This window comes from Zophobas morio, unplaced genomic scaffold (genome assembly GCF_036711695.1).
Source record: "Zophobas morio isolate AGI-343-1 ecotype UQ-CSIRO unplaced genomic scaffold, CSIRO_AGI_Zmor_V1 ptg000008l, whole genome shotgun sequence".
Lineage (NCBI taxonomy): Eukaryota > Metazoa > Arthropoda > Insecta > Coleoptera > Tenebrionidae > Zophobas > Zophobas morio.
This window is the reverse complement of record NW_026972113.1, coordinates 6,071,956-6,095,859: the sequence shown is the minus strand read 5'-3', so window position 1 is coordinate 6,095,859 and position 23,904 is coordinate 6,071,956. Positions and strand designations below refer to the sequence as shown.

Genomic DNA, 23,904 nt, shown 5'->3' with positions numbered 1-23,904 from the left:
TTCGAAAAGGACCGAAAACAGGGTAAGTTCGAGTTCAGTTTTAATTTATCGGATTCCGTGATTCGTTCACTCGACAATATTTAAATTTTGGGAAAATTTTCTAAACGATTGAAATCGGTTGATCAAAGCTATACATTTTCACGACATAAATAAATAAATTTTAAACATAATTAATATCATTTATAATGTTTAAATATGATAAGCATCAATGTATGATAATTAAACCGAAACCCGTTGTCCTACAAGCCCGAAATTATTAAAAACAAATCAATTTGTTTAAACAATGTTAAATTATCCCCGAAAATATGTATTTTCCCGGCCAAAATATGAAAAATAAATTTTGCAATCTCATCGTGACGTACGATGACGTCAATGTCACCTGAGCAACTTGTATAAAGGTCACGTGTTTAGGTCCTTTGTGTTCAGTTTTAATTTCTGTTTGATGGCGGCAAGATCGTCGCTTCATTTCGGCGTAAAAGTGGAGCGTTTTAGCGAATTTCTAGTTTATTATTAATGCATATTACGGAAAATATGTTGTGTTAGTGCTGTGAACACGAACGAAAATGGATATTTTTCCGAAATAGACGGAAAACAGGGTAAGTACGACTTCAGTTTTAATTTATCGGATTCCGTGATTCGTTTAGTCGACAATGTTTACATTTTGGATAAATTTTCGAAACGATTGAAGTTGGTGGGTCAAAGCTATACATTTTCGCGATATAATTAAATAAAATTTAAACATAATTAATAGAATTCATAATGTTCAAATATGATAACTATCAATATATGATAATTAAACCGAAATTCATCTTCCTAAGAACACGAGGTTAGCAAAAACAAATTAGTTTGTTTAAACGTTGTTAAATTAACCCCGAAAATGTACAATTTCTGATCTAAAATATGAAAAATAATTTTTGCAATCTCATCGTGACGTACGATGACCACACTGTCACGTGAGCTACCTGATAAAAGGTCAATTTTTCCAACCTCTGTGTTTAGTTTTGATTCCGGTCTGGTAGCAGCAACACTGGAGCTCCGTTTTGGCTTAAAAGTAGCACGTGTTCGCGAATTTCTAATTTATTGTTAATAAATATTAGCGAAAATGTTTTTTGTTACGTGCTGTGAACACGAAGGAAAGTGGATATTTTTCCAAAAATGCCCGATTTTTTTTGAAATATGTTGTTAATAACATGCATTCAGGACTGATAAAGTACGGCTTTGGAATATATACAAAGTGCAGCGTTCATAATTCACAAAATACCGTATGCATCATTTTTAAACTACGGCGTCCAAATTTACAAAATACGGTGTCCTTCACCCATGCTATCAAACCCTAGTCCTCTCTTTTAATGGCAAGACGCACTCCAGACCTCCTCGTATTGTTTGGTTCTTGCTGGGCAACAGCAACGAGCGAGCACAGTCATCGCTCTTTGGCGGCAAACGTGGAGAAATTTGTATATTGTAACTTTTGTAATTGAAGCATTTTGTACTGTATATTGTATGTGTTACTAACTTAACTTGGGTCTTACCAATTTAGCTCCAGTGGTGCAAATGCTTTGTTTTCACGGTGCATTTGCTTGGGTTTTAATTTTGCAACAGTGCATTCTTTGGTTCCGAGACTGAATTCTCCATGTCGTCAGACGCTCTGGCCTGGGGGGTTCTTTTGGCCCTTAGACGCTGGGTTGCATCGTTCTTTGAGAATGAGGTAAGACGACCTTGGATTTATGCGGCTGCGTTCTCCCTTGGGCGTGTGAGCGCTGCGACCAATAGATTTCGTTTCGAGTTCCATCGGTGTGCTTGCTTGGGTTTTCATTTTGCAACATTCTCAATTTTTGGTGCAATTTCTTCCAGTGGGTACTAACTTTGCATTTGTATTGTATCTGAATTGTATCTGTATCTGTAGTGTATTCTGTATTGTAGCTAGATTGTAGGTACCTGTATTGTATTTCCGTTGTATTGTACTGTATAACGTTCTATCCCTCATTAACAATTCCTAGCCCTCTCCTTTCCTAGCGAGATCTGCTCCAGACCTTCCCGTGGTTCTTGCTGAGCATCAACTATCGAGGACAGAAAATTCAAATTCAAAACCAGCAAAGTTTCACAAAAATCATGAAAATCGCTCGTTGGTGGCCAACGTGGAGCAAATGTAACTCAACTAACTTTGTTAACTCTATATTCTTAAGGAAAAAAAAATATAATGACACAGAATTATTTTCACAGTTAATTAAATCTGTAAATTGTGTCTTGAGAATTTTAAAATATTGAAAACTTCAAATTAAATCCTCGAATAACGGTAAAGTTTGAAGTTTTGTCGAAACCAACAAAGTGAACATAGGTAAATAGAATGGCAGATCAAAATTAATAAGACACTTTCGCAAATTCACTTTAATTAAGACTTCTTAAAATAAACGACGTTTTTTTTTTTGCGAAAAAACGAACGATTTGAAATGCACTAATACTTTTCACAATCGCACGGAAGAAATAGTTTTGTGTGACACGTCAGTCAGGCGACAGGTCCGTCAGGAATGGCCAACTATTCAAATTCATCGGAAGTGGCGATTCCCGTGCAAAATTTTTAATTTTTTTTTATCTTTTAGCCGTCTCATTTTTTATAAATATTCTTACATATAAACCTTCTCCTGACGATAAGGAACACGTAAAAAAAAGAATCGTCCAATTCGGTGCAGTCGTTCTCAAGTTATGGGCGTACATACATTTCGGCGATTCATTTTTATTAATATAGATTTCTGACGAAAAAGAGAACGGGTGGGTGGGTGGGGCTAACATTAACTTTTCCATACAGAATTTTTTATAAGCACGCCACAGCCCCCCGCCCACCCACCCCCTCTTCATTCCAGTGATTACTCTTAATATTGTTAATCAAATACTAGCTATGCCCACCTGCCCTCTATTTTCTTAGGAGGTATGTAATTTGCCACAATCAGTCTTATGTTAGCAAGTACTCCTCGATGCGAGGGAAGTTCTATCGAAACAATTTTCGACCAATTTCTTATAACACGTAGATTTGATGTAATATTGGTTGCATACTTCCAATGCATTGAGGAGTGTTTTTTAGAGATCGTTTTTGATAGTTCTGAAAGAATAAACTCGAAATAACTGAAAAAAGAGCGTCAGCTCCTTGTCAGACAATAAAAATCAACACAGTGTAAGATATTCAAAAAAATAGGTTTATTTTGGATGAAGTATAATTGATCAAATTGTTACATATTTAGAATTGAAACGTAGACATATCGTGCGGATCACAATACACTGACAACTGTTTTATTTGAACTGTGGTATGTTCCAGAAAGTAGTCAAGAGATTAATCGTGTGAAGATGTTTGAAAAAATTGGTTTATTCAATAACTCAATTCATCTTCACACGGATAATACTTTACGGTTGACTTACTTTTTTCTGTTTCAGCTCGTCTGAGCATTGCAAAAGTAAATAATAACAAAAGAAACATTGTCTTTGATCTGTCTTCATAATCAGAGTGAATCTATAACAATTTAAGTCTCAGTTAACAACTTACATAAAACTTTCGAGATCCAGACGGCACGATTTTTGGTAACAGGGAATATAAAATCAACTCCAAGACATTGTGCCATCTGTATCTAGCAACTTCGTCATATTAGCAGTGACTAGAAGAGTTGAAATAGAAAAGGCTAAAGTTTTATAATATACTTATGTACATTTTGTTTCGTGTATTCAGCAAACGACACTCGAAAACGATTGATTATATAGTATGCAAATTTGTAAACTTCTTTTAAGCAACAGACATTAGATCATGCTATGAAATTGTAAATCCAAAGGTTCGTTTTTCACTTCAGAAAATATATCCAGTAAATGATCAAAAATATGGATGTTCTACAAACATTTCGATAATCATTTAGAAACTCTAACTTTTAATAGACTTGTAAAGTGATACGCTAGTGGACAAAAACAAGATCTATACACTAGAATCTAAGTGAAGAAAACTCGATTGGTCCATGTTTCTAGTTACATTTTAAATTTTGGCACAATACCATGTCTACTATAACAACATTTCTGGCCTCCTTTAGAATTTCGTAAGTTATTATACATAGATTCAAGTGCAAAAACACAGTAATTATTGAACTAGATATCACAGTACGCTCTCGTTCCTCTGTCGTATTCAGAAGACCCCGTTTTTGTCCACAACTGTATAAATATTTAGATCGATATTCTATAAAATACAATTCCACAACATCTGGACCATGTAGAAGGGTTTAAGGTGGGTCGAGATATGTCCTCTTCATAAGTCAGTGCGGTTATAGCTCCCTATAGATTTAAGAGATACTGCAACAGTTGTCTGGATTGCCTTTGCGTCTTATCTCGATCTCTTGATCAACCTTCTTGCGGATGGCATCTGAAACAATACCACCCTGTCACTATTTTCAACTATCGTCATATCTACTCACCAGCGACAGCTTTCTTGCCAACCGCCGCCAAGCTTTCGTACAGCTCCCTAACCGGATTAACATCAGGTGCCAGGCCGGAACTCCAAATCAGTAGCATTCTGAATCCGTGCTCCTTAAAACTGGATGGACCTAAACAAACATGTTCATCCCCTAAATTTTCGTTTATTTTGAGCCACCTAGTGCACAAACCGTTATATTGGTGCTCTATAGCTTTGATTTGTTCCTCTGTGAACGCCCAGTGTTGGGCTAGCATTTTCCACTCGCCTGGTTCCAGCTGCTTGTAAGCCACTTTAAAGAAGATCTCCCGCAGAGCTTCGTTGTCTTTTAAACCCCTGTCGTCCTTCGACGACCTCCAGCGACTCCTCGCTGAACTTAAAGACGGCCTCGCGCTGTCTCTTCTGTGTCCTCGTGCGTTCTCCTCCTGAAATATCGTCTTGTTTTATTTATTCAAGATTCAGATTTGAGTGCGCGAATATTTCAGGGGATGCTTGCTGAAAAATTCAGTGATGTGCTGTCATCGCGCTATGAAAATTGGATGAGTCGTAATGGGATGTTTGGAAGGTGCAAGGGTTTTTTAGAAAGTTAAATAATTAGTGGGTAATGGTGACGAGGTGGTGTGCATATAGATTGAGACTTGGCATTATTGGCTTCTCGTGAGACTTAAAACTGGCGGGGAGGGACTCAACTGGTGCTTTCTTGCGCTGTTTTATTAATGCAGACATGTTGGTTGGGTAATTTTGTAGCTTCAATTGCCACCGTAAATCGTTTAAATTCCTCGTCCGATCCACGACCTGAAATACCGACAAATCCCCCATGTTTTATCGGAATTTATGTAAGTCAATATCGCGAATTCTGCTCCACCCTAGCACGTTGACAACTCATCGCAAGGGTCCCATTTCTCGCAAAGTCGACGTAATATCTCTCCTCTACTTCCCTCAAGCGAGATACTTACGTGCGCCGGGTAGTCCAGCCGAGCTGTTTTTATGATCATATCAACTATAGCGGTGAAACTCCCTCGCGCTGCGATGTACAGAGGAGTTCTTCCGCCCTGTTCCCTTTGCTCTATATCAGCACCTGACGCCAGTAACAACTTGCAAACTTCAGTGTGACCCATTTCGGCGGCGATGTGGATGGGAGACTGCAGTCGCTAAACATTGAAACCATAATACTAATATTGATAATAATATTTCCGTCTGTCTGTCTGTTTGTTTGCCGTCTATCCGGATTATTATTAGACAGATAATCGCCGAAATTACTGTAAAAATTTATGTGTGTCTGACATCAATGCTTGTAATCTGAACTTGTTAATAGTTGAATTTTTCGAGTGTAAACATTAACAATAAAGTTAAGCATGGACTGAGAAATTGAGAATATCTACATTTTTCTCCATTGGCTGTTTGCTTTAAACATATTTCATATTGTCCAAACGTACTTTTGCGGACCTCGGGGTGTTAATTATGCCTCTAGTTTTTACTTTACAGAAACCCAAATTTTATGATATTAATTAGAAACGAGGTATTTGTTGGACTACACGCGAAGTAATTGCTGTCGGAATAATTTTCGAAAAAAAATTTTAAGTGTGAAACCTTTTCGGGGGTCGCAACTGTCTTTATTGGAAAATGTGAAAAGCTTCTCGGGCGATAGTAAGTTTTTTTTTAAGAATGTGAAATCTTTTCGGGGGCCCCAACTATGTATTTTTTTAAAGAAGGCGAAACCTGCTCGAGGCCCCAACTGACTTTTTTTTAAGAATTGAAACCTTTCTGAGGGCCCCAACAATCTTTTTTTTAGGGATATGAAACCTTGTCGAGGACTCCATTTTTTTTTAAAAAGGAAGAAACTGAAACATTTTCAGGGATCCCATTTTTTTAAAGGGTACATCTTCTCAGGGCCCCAACTGTCCTTTTTTTTAATGGAAACCTTCTCGGGGGTCCCAATTGATTTCCTTTAGAAGGAAGAATGTGAAATGTGAAACCTTCTCAAGGGTCCAATTTTATTTTTTAAACAAGGTGAAACATTTTCCCGGCCCCAAGCATTTCTTTTTTCAAGAATGTGAAACCTTCTCGGGGGCCCCAGTTTTTTTAAAGGGTAAACCTTCTCCGGGTTCCAACTGTTTTTGTCATTGTTGTGAAACCTTCTGGTAAGTCCCAACTGTTTTTTTTAAAGAAGGTAAAACCTTCTCGGGGACTCTAACTGTTCTTTTTAAGAAGGAAATCCTTCTCAGGGGTCCAATTTTTTTTTAATAGGGGAAACCTTCTCAGGGGTCCTAACGGTTTTTTTTCTTTTTTCAGAATGTGAAACCTTCTCGGAGGCCCCAACTGACTTTTTTTAAGAATTGAAACCTTTGTGAGGGTCCCAACAATTTTTTTTAGGGATATGAAATCTTATCGGGGACTCCATTTTTTTTTTAAAGAAGAAACTGAAACATTCTCAGGGATCCCATTTTTTTAAAGGGTAAAGTTTCTTAGGGGAAATCTTCTCGGTGGTCCCAACTGATTTTTTTTAGAAGGGAAACCTCCTCGGAGGCTCTAACTGTTTTCTTTTAGAAGGAAGAATGTGAAATGTGAAACCTTCTCAGGGGTCCAATTTTATTTTTTAAACAAGGTGAAACATTTTACCGGCCCCAAGCATTTTTTTTTCAAGAATGTGAAACCTTCTCGGGGACCCTCACTTTTTTTTAACTTCTCAAGGACTCTAACTGTTTTTTTAAGAAGGAAAAATGTGTAACCTTCTCAGGGGCCCCATTTTTTTTAAAGGGTAAACCTTCTCCGGGCTCCAACTGTTTTTGTCATTGTTGTGAAACCTTCTGGGAGGTCCTAACTGTTTTTTTTAGAAGGAAAACCTTCTCAGGGGTCTCATTTTTTTTAAAAGGAGAAACCTTCTCGGGGGTCCCAAATGTTTTTTTTCTTTTTTGAGAATGTGAAACCTTCTCGGGGGCCCAAACTGCTTTTTTAAGAAGGAAAAATGTGAAACCTTCTCAGGGGTTCAATTTTTTTTTAAAGAAGGTGAAACGTCCTCTGGGTCCCAACCATTCTTTTTTTTTAAGAATGTGAAACGTTTTCGGGGGCCCCAACTATGTATTTTTTTAAAAAAGGCGAAACCTGCTCGGGGCCCCCGAATTTTTTTCCTAACGAAGATGAAACCTTTGTGAGGGTCCCAACAATCTTTTTTTTAGGGATATGAAACCTTCTCGGGGACTCCATTTTTTTTTAAGAAGGAAGAAACTGAAACATTCTCAGGGATCCCATTTTTTTTAAAGGGTAAATCTTTTCAGGGGTCTCAATTTTTTTTTTTAAAGGGGAAACCTTCTCGGGGCCCCAACTGTCCTTTTTTTAAATGTAAAACCTTCTCGGGGGTCCCAATTATATATTTTTTTAAAGAAGGCGAAATCTGCTCGAGGCCACGACTTTTTTTCCTAAAGAAGATGAAACTTTCTCGGAAGCTCCAACTGACTTTTTCTTAAGAATTGAAGCTTTTGTGAGGGTCCCAACAATCTTTTTTTAGGAATATGAAACCTTCTCGGGGACTCCATTTTTTCTTAAGAAGGAAGAAACTGAAACATTCTCAGGGATCCCTTTTTTTTAAGGGTAAACCTTCTCAGGGGTCTCAATTTTTTTTTAAAGGGGAAACCTTCTCCGGGCCCCAACTGTCTTTTTTTTTAAATGTGAAACCTTCTCAGAGGTCCCAACTGGCTTTTCTTTTAAAGAATATGAAATCTTCTGAGGGGGTCCCAACTGATTTTTTTTTTAGAAGGGAAACCTCCTCGGAGGCTCTAACTGTTTTTTTTTTAGAAGGAAGAATGCGAAATGTGAAACCTTTTCAGGGGTCCAATTTTATTTTTTAAACAAGGTGAAATATTCTCCCGACCCCAAGCATTTCTTTTTTCAAGAATGTGAAACCTTCTCGGGGACCCTCACTTTTTTTTTAACTTCTCAAGGACTCTAACTGTTTTGTTAAGACGAAAAAATGTGTAACCTTTTCAGGGGCCCATTTTTTTTAAAGGGTAAACCTTCTCCGGGCTCCAACTGTTTTTGTCATTGTTGTGAAACCTTCTGGGAGGTCCCAACTGTTTTTTTAAGAATGTGAAACCTTCTCAGGGGTCCCAACCGTCTTTTTTTTTTAAAGAAGATTAAACCTTCTCGGGCGCCCGAATTGTCTTTTTTTAGACAGTGAAACCTTCTCGGAGGCCCCAAACGTATATTTTTAAGAATGTGAAACCTTCTCAGCGGTCCCGACTGTCTTTTTTTTAAGAATGCGAAACCTTCTCAGAGCTCCCAACTCTCTTTTTTTTAAAGAAAGTTCAACCTTCTCGGGGGCCCGAACTGTTTTTTTTAGACGTTGAAACCTTCTTAGCGGTCCCAACAGTCTTTTTTAAAGAATGTGAAACCTTCTTAGGGGTCCCATTTTATTTTTTAACGAAAGTGAAATATCCTCCGAGCCCCAACTCTCTTCTTTTTCTAAGAATTTAAAACCATCTGGGAGACCCCGACTGGTTTTTTTAAGAATGTCAGGGGTCCCAACCGTCTTTTTTTTTAAAGAAGATTAACCTTCTCGGGGGCCCGAATTGTCTTTTTTTTAGACGGTGAAACCTTCTCGGCGGCCCCAAATTAATATTTTTAAGCATGTGAAACCTTCTCAGCGGTCCCAACTAGCCTTTTTTTTTTTAAATGTGAAACCTTCTCAGGGCTCCCAACCGTCTTTTTTTTAAAGAAGATTAAACCTTCTCGAGGGCACAAACTGTTTTTTTTTAGACGTTGAATCCTTCTCGTGGGCCCCAACAGTTTTTTTTTAAGAATGTGAAATCTTCTTAGGGCTCCCATTTTATTTTTTAACGAAAGTGAAATATCCTCCGAGCCCCATCTCTCTTCTTTTTCTAAGAATTTAAAACCATCTGGGAGACCCCAACTGGTTTTTTTAAGAATGTGAAACCTTCTCAGAGGTCCCAACCGTCTTTTTTTTTTAAAGATTAAACCTTCTCGGAGGCTCCAAATATATATTTTTAAGAATGTGAAACCTTCTCAGCGGTCCCGACTGTCTTTTTTTTAAGAATGCGAAACCTTCTCAGAGCTCCCAACTCTCTTTTTTTTAAAGAAAGTTCAACCTTCTCGGGGGCCCGAATTGTCTGTTTTTTAGACAGTGAAACCTTCTCAGCGGTCCCAACTGTCCTTTTTTTTAAGAACGTGAAACCTTCTCAAGTCTCCCAACCGTCTTTTTTTTTTAAGAAGATTAAACCTTCTCGAGGGCCCGAACTGTTTTTTTATACGTTGAAATCTTCTCATGGGTCCCAACAGTCTTTTTTTAAGAATGTGAAACGTTCTTATGGGTCCTATTTTATTTTTTAACGAAAGTGAAATATCCCCCGCCCAACTCTCTTCTTTTTCTAAGAATTTAAAACCATCTGGGAGTCCAACTGGTTTTTTTAAGAATGTGAAACCTTCTCAGAGGTCCCAACCGTCTTTTTTTTTAAAGATTAATCCTTCTCGGGGTCCCTAAATATATATTTTTAAGAATGTGAAACCTTCTCAGCGGTCCCGACTGTCTTTTTTTTAAGAATGTAAAACCTTCTCAGGACTCCCAAATCTCTTTTTTTTAAAGAAGGTTCAACCTTCTCGGGGGCCCGAATTGTCTTTTTTTTAGACGGTGAAACCTTCTCAGCGGTCCCAACTGTCCTTTTTTTTAAGAACGTGAAACCTTCTCAGGGCTCCAAACCGTCTTTTTTTAAGAAGATTAAACCTTCTCGAGGGCCCGAACTGTTTTTTTAGACGTTGAAACCTTATCATGGGTCCCAACAGTCTTTTTTTAAGAACGTGAAACGTTCTTATGGGTCCTATTTTATTTTTTAACGAAAGTGAAATATCCTTCGAGCCCCAACTCTCTTCTTTTTCTAAGAATTTAAAACCATCTGGAAGACCCCAACTGGTTTTTTTAAGAATGTGAAACCTTCTCAGAGGTCCCAACCGTCTTTTTTTTTTAAAGATTAAACCTTCTCGGGGGCCCCAAATATATATTTTTAAGAATGTGAAACCTTCTCAGCGGTCCCAACTGTCTTTTTTTTAAGAATGTGAAACCTTCTCAGGGCTCCCAACTTTCTTTTTTTAAAAACTACTATATATTTCTTTAGTATAAGAAACCTTCTCGGCGGTTCCAACACTCTTTTTTTTAAGAATGTGTAACCGTCTCAGAGCTCCCAACTGTCTTTTTTTAAAAAAGTTTAAATCTTCTCGGGGACCTGAACTGTTTTCTTTTTAGAAGTTGAAACCTTCTCGGGGGTCCCAAATATATATTTTTAAGAAAGTGAAACCGTTTCAGCGGTCCCAACTGTCTTTTTTAAGAATGTGAAACCTTCTCAGGGCTCTCAACTCTCTTTTTTTTTTGGGCCCCAATTGTCTTTTTTTTAGACAGTGAAACCTTCTCAGCGGTCCCAACTGTGCTTTTTTTAAAGAACGTGAAACCTTCTCAGGGCCCGAACCGTCTTTTTTTTAAGAAGATTAAACCTTTTCGAGGGCCCGAACTGTTTTTTTAGACGTTGAAACCTTCTCATGGTTCCCAACAGTTTTTTTTTAAGAATGTGAAACTTTCTTATGGGTCCTATTTTATTTTTTAACTAAAGTGAAAAATCCTCCGAGCTCCAACTCTCTTCTTTTTCTAAGAATTTAAAACCTTCTGGGAGACCCCAACTGGTTTTTTTAAGAATGTGAAACCTTCTCAGAGGTCCCAACCGTCTTTTTTTTTAAAGATTAAACCTTCTCGGGGGCCCCAAATATATATTCTTAAGAATGTCAAACCTTCTCAGCGATCCCCACTGTCCTTTTTTTTAAGAACTTGAAACCTTCTCAGGGCTCCCAACCTTCTTTTTTTTTAAAGAAGATTAAACCTTCTTGAGGACCCGAACTGTTTTTTTTAGACAGTGAAACCTTCTCAGCGGTCCCAACTGTCCTTTTTTTTAAGAACGTGAGACCTTCTCAGGGCTCCAAACCGTCTTTTTTTTTAAGAAGATTAAACCTTCTCGAGGGCATGAACTGTTGTTTTAGACGTTGAAACCTTCTCATGGGTCTCAACAGTCTTTTTTTAAGAATGTGAAACGTTCTTATGGGTCCTATTTTATTTTTTAACGAAAGTGAAATATCCTCCGAGCGTCCGAGCCCCAACTCTCTTCTTTTTCTAAGAATTTAAAACCATCTGGGAGACCCCAACTGGTTTTTTTAAGAATGTGAAACCTTCTCAGAGGTCCCAACCGCCTTTTTTTTTTAAGATTAAACCTTCTCGGGGGCCCCAAATATATATTTTTAAGAATGTGAAACCTTCTCAGCGGTCCCAGCTGTCTTTTTTTTAAGAATGTGAAACCTTCTCAGGGCTCCCAACTTTCTTTTTTTAAAGTAGGTTTAACCTTCTCGGGGGCCCGAATTGTCTTTTTTTTAGATAGTGAAACTTTCTCAGCGGTCCCAACGGTCTTTTTTTAAGAATGTGAAACCTTCTCAGGGCTCCCAACCGTCTTTTTTTTAAAGAAGATTAAAGCTTCTCGGGGACCCGAACTGTATTTTTTTAGACGTTGAAAATTTCCCAGGGGCGGCAAATATATTTTTTTTTAGTATAGGAAACCTTTTCGGCGGTTCCAACAGTCTTTTTTTAAGAATGTGAAACTGTCTCAGGGCTCCCAACTGTCTTTTTTTAAAAAAGTTTAAATCTTCTTGGGGACCTGAACTGTATTTTTTTTAGAAGTTGAAACCTTCTCGGAGGTCCCAAATATATATTTTTAAGAATGTGAAACCGCTTCAGCGGTCCCAACTGTCTTTTTTTTTAAGAATGTTAAACCTTCTCAAGGCTCCTAGAGTACGAAAAAAGTACCATTTCCGTCTGTTTGTCTGTCTGTATCCATTTTTATTAGACACGTAATATCCAAAACTGCTGGACCGATTGTTGTCAATTTTTTTTTTATATATATAAAATTTTCTTTCAACAACATGATAGTTAAACGTGTTGTAAGTTTCTTGTTGGGAAAAGAAGACTTCGTATATTAAGCAAAAATGGACAAAATATAAGCCCCGCCCACCCACCCTTACTCAATTGTGATAAACGTTTTATTCATTATGAGCTGAAGGGCGCAGTTTAGTTTGCAAAATCTCCATTCTCTACAAGAAATTGCCATATGAAATATGTTTTTAAAAGGGTAGAATTTTTTAGAGAAATATTGATGTAAAAACATACTTCATATGATAATTTCTTGTAGAGAAATGAGAATTTTGCAATTAAACTCCGCCCTTCGGTCTGATTAGGAATGAAAAACTCATCACAAATGAGATCGGGGCGGGTGGGCGGGGCTTAATTTTTGTTTTTTTTTTATATATAGAATTTTCTTTCAACAACAGGATAGTTAAACATGTTATCAGTTTCTTGTTTAGAAAAGACGACTGTGTATATTAAGAAAAAATGGACAAAGTATAAGCCCCACCCACCCACCCTATCTCAGTTATGATGAATGTTTGAGCTGAAATATCTTCACTTCTCTAGAAGAAATGGGGGGAGGGGGTGTCACTTTTGTCAATCTATGTATAAGTGAATTCTTCCTTGTAGTATAAGGTTTGTAAGCGAAATTCAAAAATCACCGGATATTATTTAGTTACTATATTTTCTCATATTTATTCTAATTCTACCACTTGTTTTTGCAGCATCATGTAAATTATTTGTTGTTTGAAATTTTCTACAGAGTAATTCTACTACTTATGGTTTGACTTTTAATTGAAATAAAGCACCAGCCTGAACCGCAGACTATTTTGCGAAGACGGAGTAGAGCGTGTAATATGCGGCAGGTTTTTTGCACATTGAGTAAAATCGTTTAGGACAGGAGACAAACCACCACCCAGTTGCTTTAAGATTTCTTTTCACTTTGTGTTTTCTCGCGAACTAAAGCGATCTACGAGTACAATACTTACCGTGTTGAGACAGTTCAGGTCGGCTCCTTTCGAGATAAGTATTTCCACGGTTTCCCCCGCGTTGGCCTGGCAGGCGAGATGCAGGGGCGAATTTCCAGCCTGTACAAAGAGAAAAATACATTTCAATTAAACTCGTACACGAGTCGAGAAGTTAATTAAGGTCCCTCGACCTGTTCGATCTTTGTCATTAATATTAATGGGTTGCTGTCATCGTTGTTTACGTACATGGGATTACTTGGGCGCTTTTTTGCAGAGATATGTTTGCCTAAACGAAAAGATAAACAGCTTTGAGGGTAATTAAGCTTTTTCAGCCGTGTAATACGTTTGGAGCAGTCGGGAGATACACATTATTTCAAATTTAAACGTATGATTTAGTAATGGAACGTGAAGGAGGAATGTTTTTAACAACGGAAAGCTCCAAGTTGTTAAAGCGGTTTGGCGTCCTTGACACAGAATTCTACCTACTGTAGCAATAAAATTTTCGTGGATACAAAAATGACATTAACGCGTGATACATTTTCAACGACAAACATCCACTCACCTTATTTTGCTTATTAATCGAAGCTCCATGCTGTAATAAAGCTTCCAGAATCCCTCTGCTCCCTAAGCTGCAGGCTATGTGTAAAGCGGTGAATCCTTTCTAACAATATTAGACAAAATTAGTTAAAATCAAGGCTTGAACTAACACAATTAACCGTAAAAGCATATATAAACTTACTGTGTTGTCGTTATCAGGATCCGCTCCTGCCTCCAGAAGTATTTGGACCAACCGGGTTTGTTGGTGTTGAGCGGAAACGTGTAAAGGAGTGTTGCCAAGGATGTCTTTAGATTCCATATCTGCCTCGTAAGACAGTAACAAACTAGCGACTTCCCAGTTGCCCCTTTCGCAGGCCACATGGAGAGCTGTTCTGCTTTCCTGGAAAAAAAAAACGCGAGCTTTATTCTATTTAATAAACATTATTTTTGTGCTTTCCGAAAGCTATTCTCAAGAGAACTTACTCTCTAGATTTAACAAAAGCGCCTACGTGTCTAAGTATAATCCAAAATTACTAAATTAGTTGGGAACTTATTATAACTTCAAAGTTGAAGCTTTTGCATCAATTGAGGGCTTTAACCTACAACACCTATTAGTATTGTATTTATACACTCGAACTTCGGTACTTTCCAGTAAGTTCTACATATTATAACATCATACGAAACGCAGTACCAACGACTTCATTCGTTAATGGACTCCTTGACTCGAGGGGGAGTGTTGGAACGATATCTACAATTGACGTTACGAGTCTCGGTCGGATAGTTTTGGGGAGCCAATATAAGCCCGCCCACCCTCCCTATCTCAATTGTGGTGATTTTTTTTATTCTTAGAAACTTAAAACACATTTAAAACGGTAATTTTTTATAAGGTAAGATGGATTTTGCAATTAGGCTCCGCCCCTAGGTCTGCCAACGAATGAAAACTTCATTTCTATTTAGATAATGGCAGGTATGGGTGGGACTTAATCTTTGGCTTTATTTTTTTCTCAATATAGTTACATAGTATTCTTTGGACAACACGATTCTCAGAAGCGTGCTTTTAATTTTTCGTAGAGCTCCGCCTCTTGACTCACGACGAATAAAAAAATCATCAGAATTGAGATAGGGTGGGTGGGCGGGGCTAAATTTTGCATTTTTTTTCTTAATGTGTGTAGACTCATTTCGACAACAATGTTCTAAAACATTGGGGAAGCAGAATGATACTGAGGGATTTTTCAATTTTCTGATTTTTTGGTGTTTCGATTTTTCGTTTTTCAGTTCTTTGTTATTTCCATATCTCAGTTTTTCGAATTTTTAATTTTTCGATTTTTCAGTTTTGATGTTTCGATTCAAATTTTTCGTTTCCTTAGTTCTTTGATTTACAATTTTTCAATTTTTCCTTTCCACAATTTTGCGATTTTTCACATTTTCAATTTTTCACTTTCTTAATTTTTCAATGCAAAAAAAACAAATTTATTAAAACTGATATTCTGAAAAAAAAAAAAATTAGAATATTTTTTCTGATAGACTGTATAAAATCTATAATTTCAAATATTGAAAAAATGAGAAATCGAAAAATTGAGAAACTAAAAATCCGAACACTGGAACATTGAAAACTATAAGATTGAAAAATTGAATCTTGTAAAAATTGAGAAATCGAAAAACTGGGAAACGAAAAAAATAAAAATTTTGAAAATTGAAAAATCGATAAATTAAAACTAAGGAAACAAAAAACCGAAAAACTGTAAAATCGAAAAACTGCAAGAACGAAAAATTGAATAATTAAAAACTGAGAAGTCGAAAAATTGAAAAATAAAAAAAAAAGGAAAAAGCATAAGACGAAAACTTTGGAAAATCTGAAAATTTTAAACGAACAAGTGAAAAATTGGAAAAACGACAAATTAAAAAAATGGAAAGATTAAAAATTGAGACACTGTAAAATAGAAAACGTGCGCAATATTGTAAAATCGAAAACTGAATAAACGAAAAACTACAAAATCGAAGTAAACATTGAAAAAATCAAGGAAATGAAGAAACGAAGAATTGTGATATAAAAGCGAGAAAATGATAATACAAAATCTGGAAAATGAAAGATAAAAATTCAAGCACCTAACAAATTGAGGGGACGAAAAATTGAAAAATCGAAAAATTCAAGAAAGGAAAAATTGAAAATTTTGTAAGTCAACAAATTGAAATGTGAAAAATTATTATATTATTATATTTTCTTAGAGGTTATGTCATTTGCCAAAATCACTCTTTTCTTAGCAAATACTAGCCCCGCCCACCCACCCTCTATTTTCTTAGAAGGTTTATTATAAAATCAATTTTATCTTAACAAATTTTCTTTTTGATTACTCATTTTTGTTTGGATGAAAAAGGGAATTTGTGTTGATAAATAGTGGAATCTAAACAAAAAATGTAAAATGAAAAATTTTTCAATTTTTCGGTTTGTATTTTTTTGTTTCGTTTCTTTATTTACTTTATTTTTACAACATTTCGCTTTTTCAATGGCTTGACATTTTTTCCAATATGAAATTTTAGATTTTTCAGTTTTTCGAATTGTCATTTTTATCATTTTAGAATTTTAGAATTTCTCCATTTTACAATTATTGTATTTTAAAATCGAAAAATTGGAACATCAACAATTTAAATTTTCGAATCAAAAAATGAAAACCTTCAAAATTGTAAAATTAAAAACTCAAAAGGAAAACGAAAAGGTATAAGACGAAAACTTTGGAAAATCTGAAAATTTTAAATGAACAACTTGAAAAATTGAAAAAACGACAAATTGAAAAACGGAAATATTAAAAAAATTGAGAAACTTAAAAATAGAGAAAATGCGAAATATTGTAAAATCGAAATACTGAAAATTAAATAAATCGGAAAATCGAATAATTGAGAAATCCGAAAACTGCAAAACTGAAAAATTTAAGAATTGTTAAATAGAAAATTAAGAAACGAAGAATTGTGATATAAAAGCGATAAACAAAGATTTATCATTTGCCAAGATCAGTTTTATCTTAGCAAATACTAATCCCGCCCACCCACCCGCTATTTTCTTAGAAGGTTTATCATAAAATCAATTTTATCTTAGCAAATTTTCTTCTTGATTACTAATTTTTTTGATGAAAAAGGGAATTTGGGTTAATAAATAGTGGAATCTAAACAAAAAATGTAAAACTAATCCCACCCACAAAAATTTTCAGTTTTTAGGTTTTGCAATTTTTCGATTTGCAATTTTTTGTTTCGGTTTTTTTATTTTCTTTATTTTTACAACATTTCGATTTTTCAATGGCTTGACATTTTTTTCCAATATGAAATTTTTCATTTTTCATTTTGTTGAATTTTCATTTTTACCATTTTAGAATTTTAGAATTTCTCCGTTTTTCAATTGTTGTATTTTAAAATCGAAAAATTGAAACATTAACAATTTAAATTTTCAAATCAAAAAATGAAAACCTTCAAAATTATAAAATTAAAAAATCAAAAGAAAAACGAAGAAGACGAAAACTTTGGAAAACCTGAAAATTTTAAATGAACAACTTGAAAAATTGGAAAATAAAAAAATTGAGGAACTTAAAAATAGAAAAAGTGCGAAATATTGTAAAATCGAGATATTGAAAATTAAAGAAATCGTAAAATCGAATAATTGAGAAATCCGAAAGCTGCAAAACTGAAAAATTTAAGAATTGTTAAATCGAAAATGAAGAAACAAAGAATTGTGATATAACAGCGATAAAATGATAATGCAAAGATTTATTATTTGACAAAATCAGTCTTATCTTAGCAAATACTAATCCCGCCCACCCACCCTCTATTTTCTTGAAGGTTTATCATTAAATCAATTTTATCTTAGCAAGTTTTCTTCTTGATTACTCATTTTTTTGATGAAAAAGGGAATTTGGGTTGATAAATAGTGCAATCTAAATAAAAATTGTAAAACTAATCCCACCCACAAAAATTTGCAGTTTTTAGGTTTTGCAATTTTTCGATTTAAGATTTCTCGAGTTTTCAATTCTAACTTTTTCAATTTTTCGATTTGTAATTTTTTGTTTAGGTTTTTTATTTTCTTTAATTTTACAACATTTCGATTTTTCAGTGTCCTGATTTTCAACATTTTTTCCAATACGAAATTTTAGATTTTTCAGTTTCTCGAAGTTTCAGTTTTGCCATTTTAGAATTTTAGAATTTCTCCGTTTTTCAATTATTGTATTTAATAATCGAAAAATTGAAACAACAATTTAAATTTTCGAATCAAAAAATGAAAAACTTCAAAATTGTAAAATTAAAAAATCAAAAGAAAAACGAAAAGGTATAAGACGAAATCTTTGGAAAATCCGAAAATTTTAAATAAACAAGTTAGAAATTGAAAAAACGACAAATTAAAAAATGGAAAGATTAAAAATTGAGAAACTTTAAAATAGAAAAAGTGCGAAATATTGTAAAATCGAAGTAAACATTGAAAAAACAAAGAAAATGACGAAACGAAGAATTGTGAAATAACAGAAAATGAAGAAGATTTATCATTTGCCAAAATCAATCTTATCTCAGCAAACACTAGACGGATTTTTTAATTTCGAGGGTTCAAGAAGTTGAGTCAGGCTTTTATTTTTATATTTCGCAGCTTTGTTATTTGAATATTGAGGCGGCGACATTTGCATATCCGAGCTAATCCCGTAAATCCAACCCTTTAATCTTCCAACACAGTAATTAAAAATTATTTATCTATTAAAGCTCTCTAAAGACTCGAGCTTTCAGATTACTAAAGAATAATCCTTAAAGCTAGACTTTTACATATCGCAGTAATGTTTTTTGAATCACAGTGATACTTTTTCCAAGATTTCATCTTATTTATTAAACTTGAAAACTCCGACCCCCGCAAGCATTCGAAAAAATATTTCCTCAATGCCCTTGTTAAAAGTTTTTATGTCCAATTAAAACACCTACAAATAATTAGCAGGGCCCCGAAACCGCAAAGTCAAACAAAGAACCAATTAAACTTCCTCAAGCGGGCGAACCTCCAGGGAAATCTCGACGAAATTGTTCTAATAACTTTATTAGTCTGTGACATTTTCCGGCTACTTCGTCCTACCTTGTTTTTCTTATCGAGATTAGCTCCTTGGTCTAGGAGACGTTGGACCACCGACGTGTGTCCACCCATCGCCGCGTGGAAAAGCGCTGTTTGACCCTCGATGTCCACCGCGTCCACGCGAACATCTTCGAGCGTGTCGATGAGAAAATTCACTACTTCGATTTTGTTGTTTCGGGCTGCGCACATCAAAAGTGTGTAGTTTTTCTAAAAAGAGAAAGTGTGAGTTGGCACGAAGTTACATTCAGAATTAAAAAGCTCGCTTAGTAAGTGAGTGTGTCTTTCGACGTCGTCTGGGGTCACAGTCCCCCTAGGAAATTTTATAAATTACCTTGTTGACTGCGTTAGAGCAAGCACCGGTGTTGATAAGAAGCTGCACAGCTTCGCGATGGCCATGCCAACATGCCATTAGTAAAGGCCTCATTCCATACTGCAAAAGTTAACACACAGTGGCGGCTAGCTCAAAGCGCTTGTTTTTACCTTATCACGAGCCTCGATGTCGCAATTGGCGGCGATTAACATCTCCATTATCTCCACGTTGCCGCGGGAAGACGCCCAGTGGATGGGGGCGCGGCCATACTGAAAATGCAAGAGCCAGTTAGTTTAAGGGGGCTCGCTAGACGAGGTATAATATTTTTTTGGTTTTTTGTATGAAGAAATGATATTAATATAGATGTATCATACATCAAACTGCAGCTTTTTTCATATTCTAGAGTGCAGAGACCAGTTCAATCAATTAAAAAAATATGGCGGACAAATATCGTAAAAAAAGCACCATTGTATGTTTTCTTTTCAAGTTTTTTGAGTCATAACCATCATAGAATCGCTTGAAAATTCGCACATGGATAAAACATCACTTTTTACAGGCCGCAGAGTCATTAAATGTTTGTTAGTGGTACAATTTGATTAAATAATAATGTGTTTATTAAAATCAAAATATACCACAAATTAATGCAAAATACATCGAATAATTTTAACAGGAATACTTATCAGAGGAAAATTAATGATCTATTGGTTAGCAGAGTTTTTAACAAAAAGTAACAATTATTGAAAAAATGGCTATCAATTCGACAGATTTTGAGCCGTTAGTTCAGTAGTTTGCCGATAGGAGCGCCACTAAAATTTACGGAAGCGACTTTCCAGGTAAAACCCTTATCGCCTGCTCTACCATAAGCTGATTGTTAGAGTTCTCGGCTGATTTTTCTAATTTATGGCAAGGAACTCAGTTTTATAACAAGCCGCCAGGACCGGCCGTAGTAATCTATTGTTAAGGAAATTAACTTTTACGCAATGAGGTACTATCATAAAACCGAATTAAAACTGGAGAACTATAATATTTTTACTCCAATCAGGATCATGAATTCAATACACACGATTACTAAAAATTCATTGTAACATTATTGTTAATATATATTTTACTTTATTAATTAATAAAACTAATAAACATTTTTATAATAATAATAATAAAAAACTAATCAATGCATATCATTACTTGGTCTTAGTACCCGTAATGATAGAAGTCTTGCCTGAATGCCGGTCATTTCCGGGTCAGTGGTGGGTCATAAAAATATATAAAATACAGCTTTTGTTTAACACGTATAAGTAGCTAAGTGTATCTACTACTTATCCCAGAAAGGAGGTGTTTTAAAAAAGCCCTACGCCCAGTAACTTCTCCCTTCATTGTTTACTCGAAAAAAGTGCTCGTATATGTTTTCATTTGCCGAGAGATCATTTTCAAAATATATTTATAATAAAAATATGGAAGTCTTGGTGATGAAAAATGTACTCCTAATAAATTATTAAAGTACATAAAAAAATAGAAACAAATTTTATTTATTTTAAAAAAATCTCTAGCAAAAGCAGGTTCCTCTTTCTTCTTAAATCAATTATTTCGGGCAATAATGCGCCAAAGTAAAATCTGCCAAGTTTATCTGCCATCTTTTTACATATTTCTTCGTTTTTTTTCTATATTAATTCGTTTGGGTATCCACACAACAAAATAAACTTGTGAAATACCCGTAACAAGCATTGGACTTGAAAGTAGTAATCATGATTTTTTTTACTTTCAATTCTCTGTCTGTCAATGTACAAAATTTGATTATTTTTTTTCTAACCGCTTCTTCGGGAGACAAATCTTGCGATTTTGAAGGGCATTTAATTTCGACTAATGCACTCCTATCCTCTAGAACCCTGTCTGGACTAGCAGCCAAGTAAGGAAATTGTTTTGAAAGACACACCGTTCAGTTTTTATATTTTTATTTATTTCAAAACACTTGACAGCTTTTTCCTCACTTTGTTGTCCATAGTATATAAGACTATTACCTCTAAATGTACTGTACAACAGAGACTCCACAGTTTTAGCTGTTGTTGTAGTGGGTCTAAGTTTGTAAATCCGTCCAAAATTTGAAGCCGTAACCCTAATTTCTCTTTCTTTTGGCCAAATGTGCCTGTTGCCTAGTGTCTATTTCAATTTGGTCTAAATTCAAAGACAATTTTCTCAAAAAAACCTCTCTAGCTGTCACAAATGTTCTGCATCCATGTCAGGATTATCTAAAAGATATTTAAACCATAATCGCAATCGGGACCAGTATACGTACATTTTTTTACGACATATTTTTTTTACGAATACTTTGTCTAAGACGAGCTTGTTTCATAGACGAACAATATTTTTTTGTTATTAAACTAGGACCGTTTTAATCACAATATATTTACTTATCCCCTCTAAAAAATTCATGACGTCAACTCAAAATTTTGCTGAATAAATCCTATCTAAAATGTACAAAATATGATGAGTCTGTACTTGTGATTTATCATTCCATTCATATTTTTTGGATTCGGAGATACAGAGTGACTAAAAAAATTTAATGAATGCGGAAATTTATTTTATTGATTTAATCAGGAACTACAAAACCGAATGCTTTGAAAGCTAATGTGAAAAAAAAACATAATAGGCATGCAGTCGTTACGTTTCCGATAGCGAGGGAAGTACTGTCTGAACTCTTTAGACCGATTTTTTTGATTTTCCCATTTCTCCATTTCCCAATTTTTCAATGTTTCGATATTTTAATTTTTCAGTTTTTGAAGTTTTAGGTTTTTAGATTTCTCACTATCTCGACTTTTCGATTTTTCAGTTCCATGATTTTTCAATTTATCGAATTTTTAAATTTTAGATTTTTTGTTTTCTTTGATGTTTTGAGTTCTCGATCATTCGATTTTCTGACTTTTCAGGCTTGGATTTTTTTTTGTTGTTCAATTCTTGGATTTTTAAAATTTTTGTTTTTTAAATTTTCCTATTTATCAACTTACTGGGATTTCAATGTTTTGATTTTTTGATTGTTCAATTTCTCTTTCAGTTTTTCAATTTATTCACTTTATGATACTTCAGTTTTGCTCGATTTCGATTTCTCAATTTTTCGATATATTACTGTTGGGATTTTTTAATTTATCGATTCTTCGATTTCTCGATTCTTCATATTTTCGGTTTTTCGAATTTCTTAATTTTACGATTTCCCAATTTTCCGATGTTTCAGTTTTACGATTTTTATTTTTTTTTATTTTTCAGTTTTCAATTTTTGACGTTTCTAAATTTTTCGATTTCTCAATTTTCCTTCCATTTTTCAGTTTTTCAGTATTTCAGTTCTGGGATTTTGTAATGTTTCGGTTCTTCAATTTTTCCATTTTTTGATGTTTCGATTTCTCGGTTTTTCAATTTTTCGATAGGTATTTTAATTTTTCAATTTTTAAGTTCTAGATTTTCCGTTAATATTTTTGGTTTCTTTGATGTTTTGATTTGTCGATTATTCGATTTTTCAAGTTCTCGGTTTAAATTTTTTGGTTTTCCAATTCTTCGATTTTTAAGTTGTTTAATTTTTAGATTGTTCAATTTCTCGATTTTTAGATTTTTCAATTTTCGGTTTACCGATTTTTTTTTTTTCATTAAAATGTTTCAATTTTTCAATTATTAACTTTTCAATTTTTCTATTTTGGTCTAATTTGATTTCTTAATTTTTTGATTTTTTGACTCCTCTACTATTGATGTTTTGATTTCTCCATGTTTCAGTTTTTGAACATTCCGATGTTTCGATTTTTCGACTTTTTGGCATTTCGAGTGTTGAATTTTTTGATTTTTGAATTTGAGATTTTTGTTTTTTTGATTTTTTTGGTGTTTCGATTTCCCAAATTTTCAATTTTTCTATATTTTAATTTTTCAATTTTTCGAATTTTTAAATTTTTGATTTTTCTTTTCTTTGATTTCTCAATTTTTGGATATTTTAAATTTTATATTTTTCAATTTTACTATTTTTTGATGCTTGGATTTCTCAATTTTTCAAGCTTTCAATACTCAATTTTTCAGGATTTGAATATTGAGAACTTTTCAATTTCTGGATTTTCAATTTTTAGATATTTTCATTTTTTGATTTTTTAATGTTTCGATTTTTGGCATGCAGTCGTCACGTTTCCGATAGCGAGGGAAGTACTGTCTAAACTCTTTAGACCGATTTTTTGATTTTCCCATTTCACCATTTCCCAATTTTTCGATGTTTCAGTTTGGGATTTTTTCACTATTTCGATTCTTTAATTTTCCTTCCAATTTTAGGTTTTTCAATGTTTCAGCTTTAGAATTTTGCAATATTTCGTTTCTTTAATTTTTCAAATTTTTGATATTGTGTTTTCTCGGTTTTTAAATTTTTCGATATTTTAATTTTTCAGTTTTTAAAGTTTTAGGTTTTTAGATTTCTCACCATTTCGACTTTTCGATTTTTCAGTTCCATGATTTTTCAATTTGTCGAATTTTTAAATTTTAGATTTTTTGTTTTCTTTGATGTTTTGAGTTCTCGATCATTCGATTTTCTGAGTTTTCAGGCTTGGATTTTTTTTGTTCAATTCTTGGATTTTTAAAATTTGTGTTTTTTAAATTTTCCTATTTATCAACTTA

At 34.3% G+C, this 23,904-nt stretch overlaps 1 protein-coding gene across 6 annotated transcripts in view; it reads right to left on the bottom strand.

Annotated features, from left to right (window-relative positions):
* Positions 1-3,167: 3,167 nt before the first annotated feature.
* The window catches only part of LOC135125153 (ankyrin repeat and death domain-containing protein 1A-like), a 111,363-nt gene continuing 90,626 nt past the window's right edge, over positions 3,168-23,904 (bottom strand). For 4 of the 6 annotated variants that reach the window (XM_064050521.1, XM_064050524.1, XM_064050523.1 and 1 more), the window contains 10 exons: positions 19,449-19,547; positions 19,300-19,398; positions 18,972-19,175; positions 14,085-14,282; positions 13,908-14,006; positions 13,367-13,465; positions 5,392-5,586; positions 4,629-4,860; positions 4,440-4,589; positions 3,168-4,387 (listed from right to left, as the gene is read on the bottom strand). In XM_064050521.1, the coding sequence (XP_063906591.1) occupies positions 4,308-4,387; positions 4,440-4,589; positions 4,629-4,860; positions 5,392-5,586; positions 13,367-13,465; positions 13,908-14,006; positions 14,085-14,282; positions 18,972-19,175; positions 19,300-19,398; positions 19,449-19,547 (1,455 nt within the window). In that variant the 3' untranslated portion in view covers positions 3,168-4,307. The remainder of the gene's footprint in view (positions 4,388-4,439; positions 4,590-4,628; positions 4,861-5,391; positions 5,587-13,366; positions 13,466-13,907; positions 14,007-14,084; positions 14,283-18,971; positions 19,176-19,299; positions 19,399-19,448; positions 19,548-23,904) is intronic. The other 2 variants (XM_064050526.1, XM_064050527.1) reach the window with 2 other exon arrangements.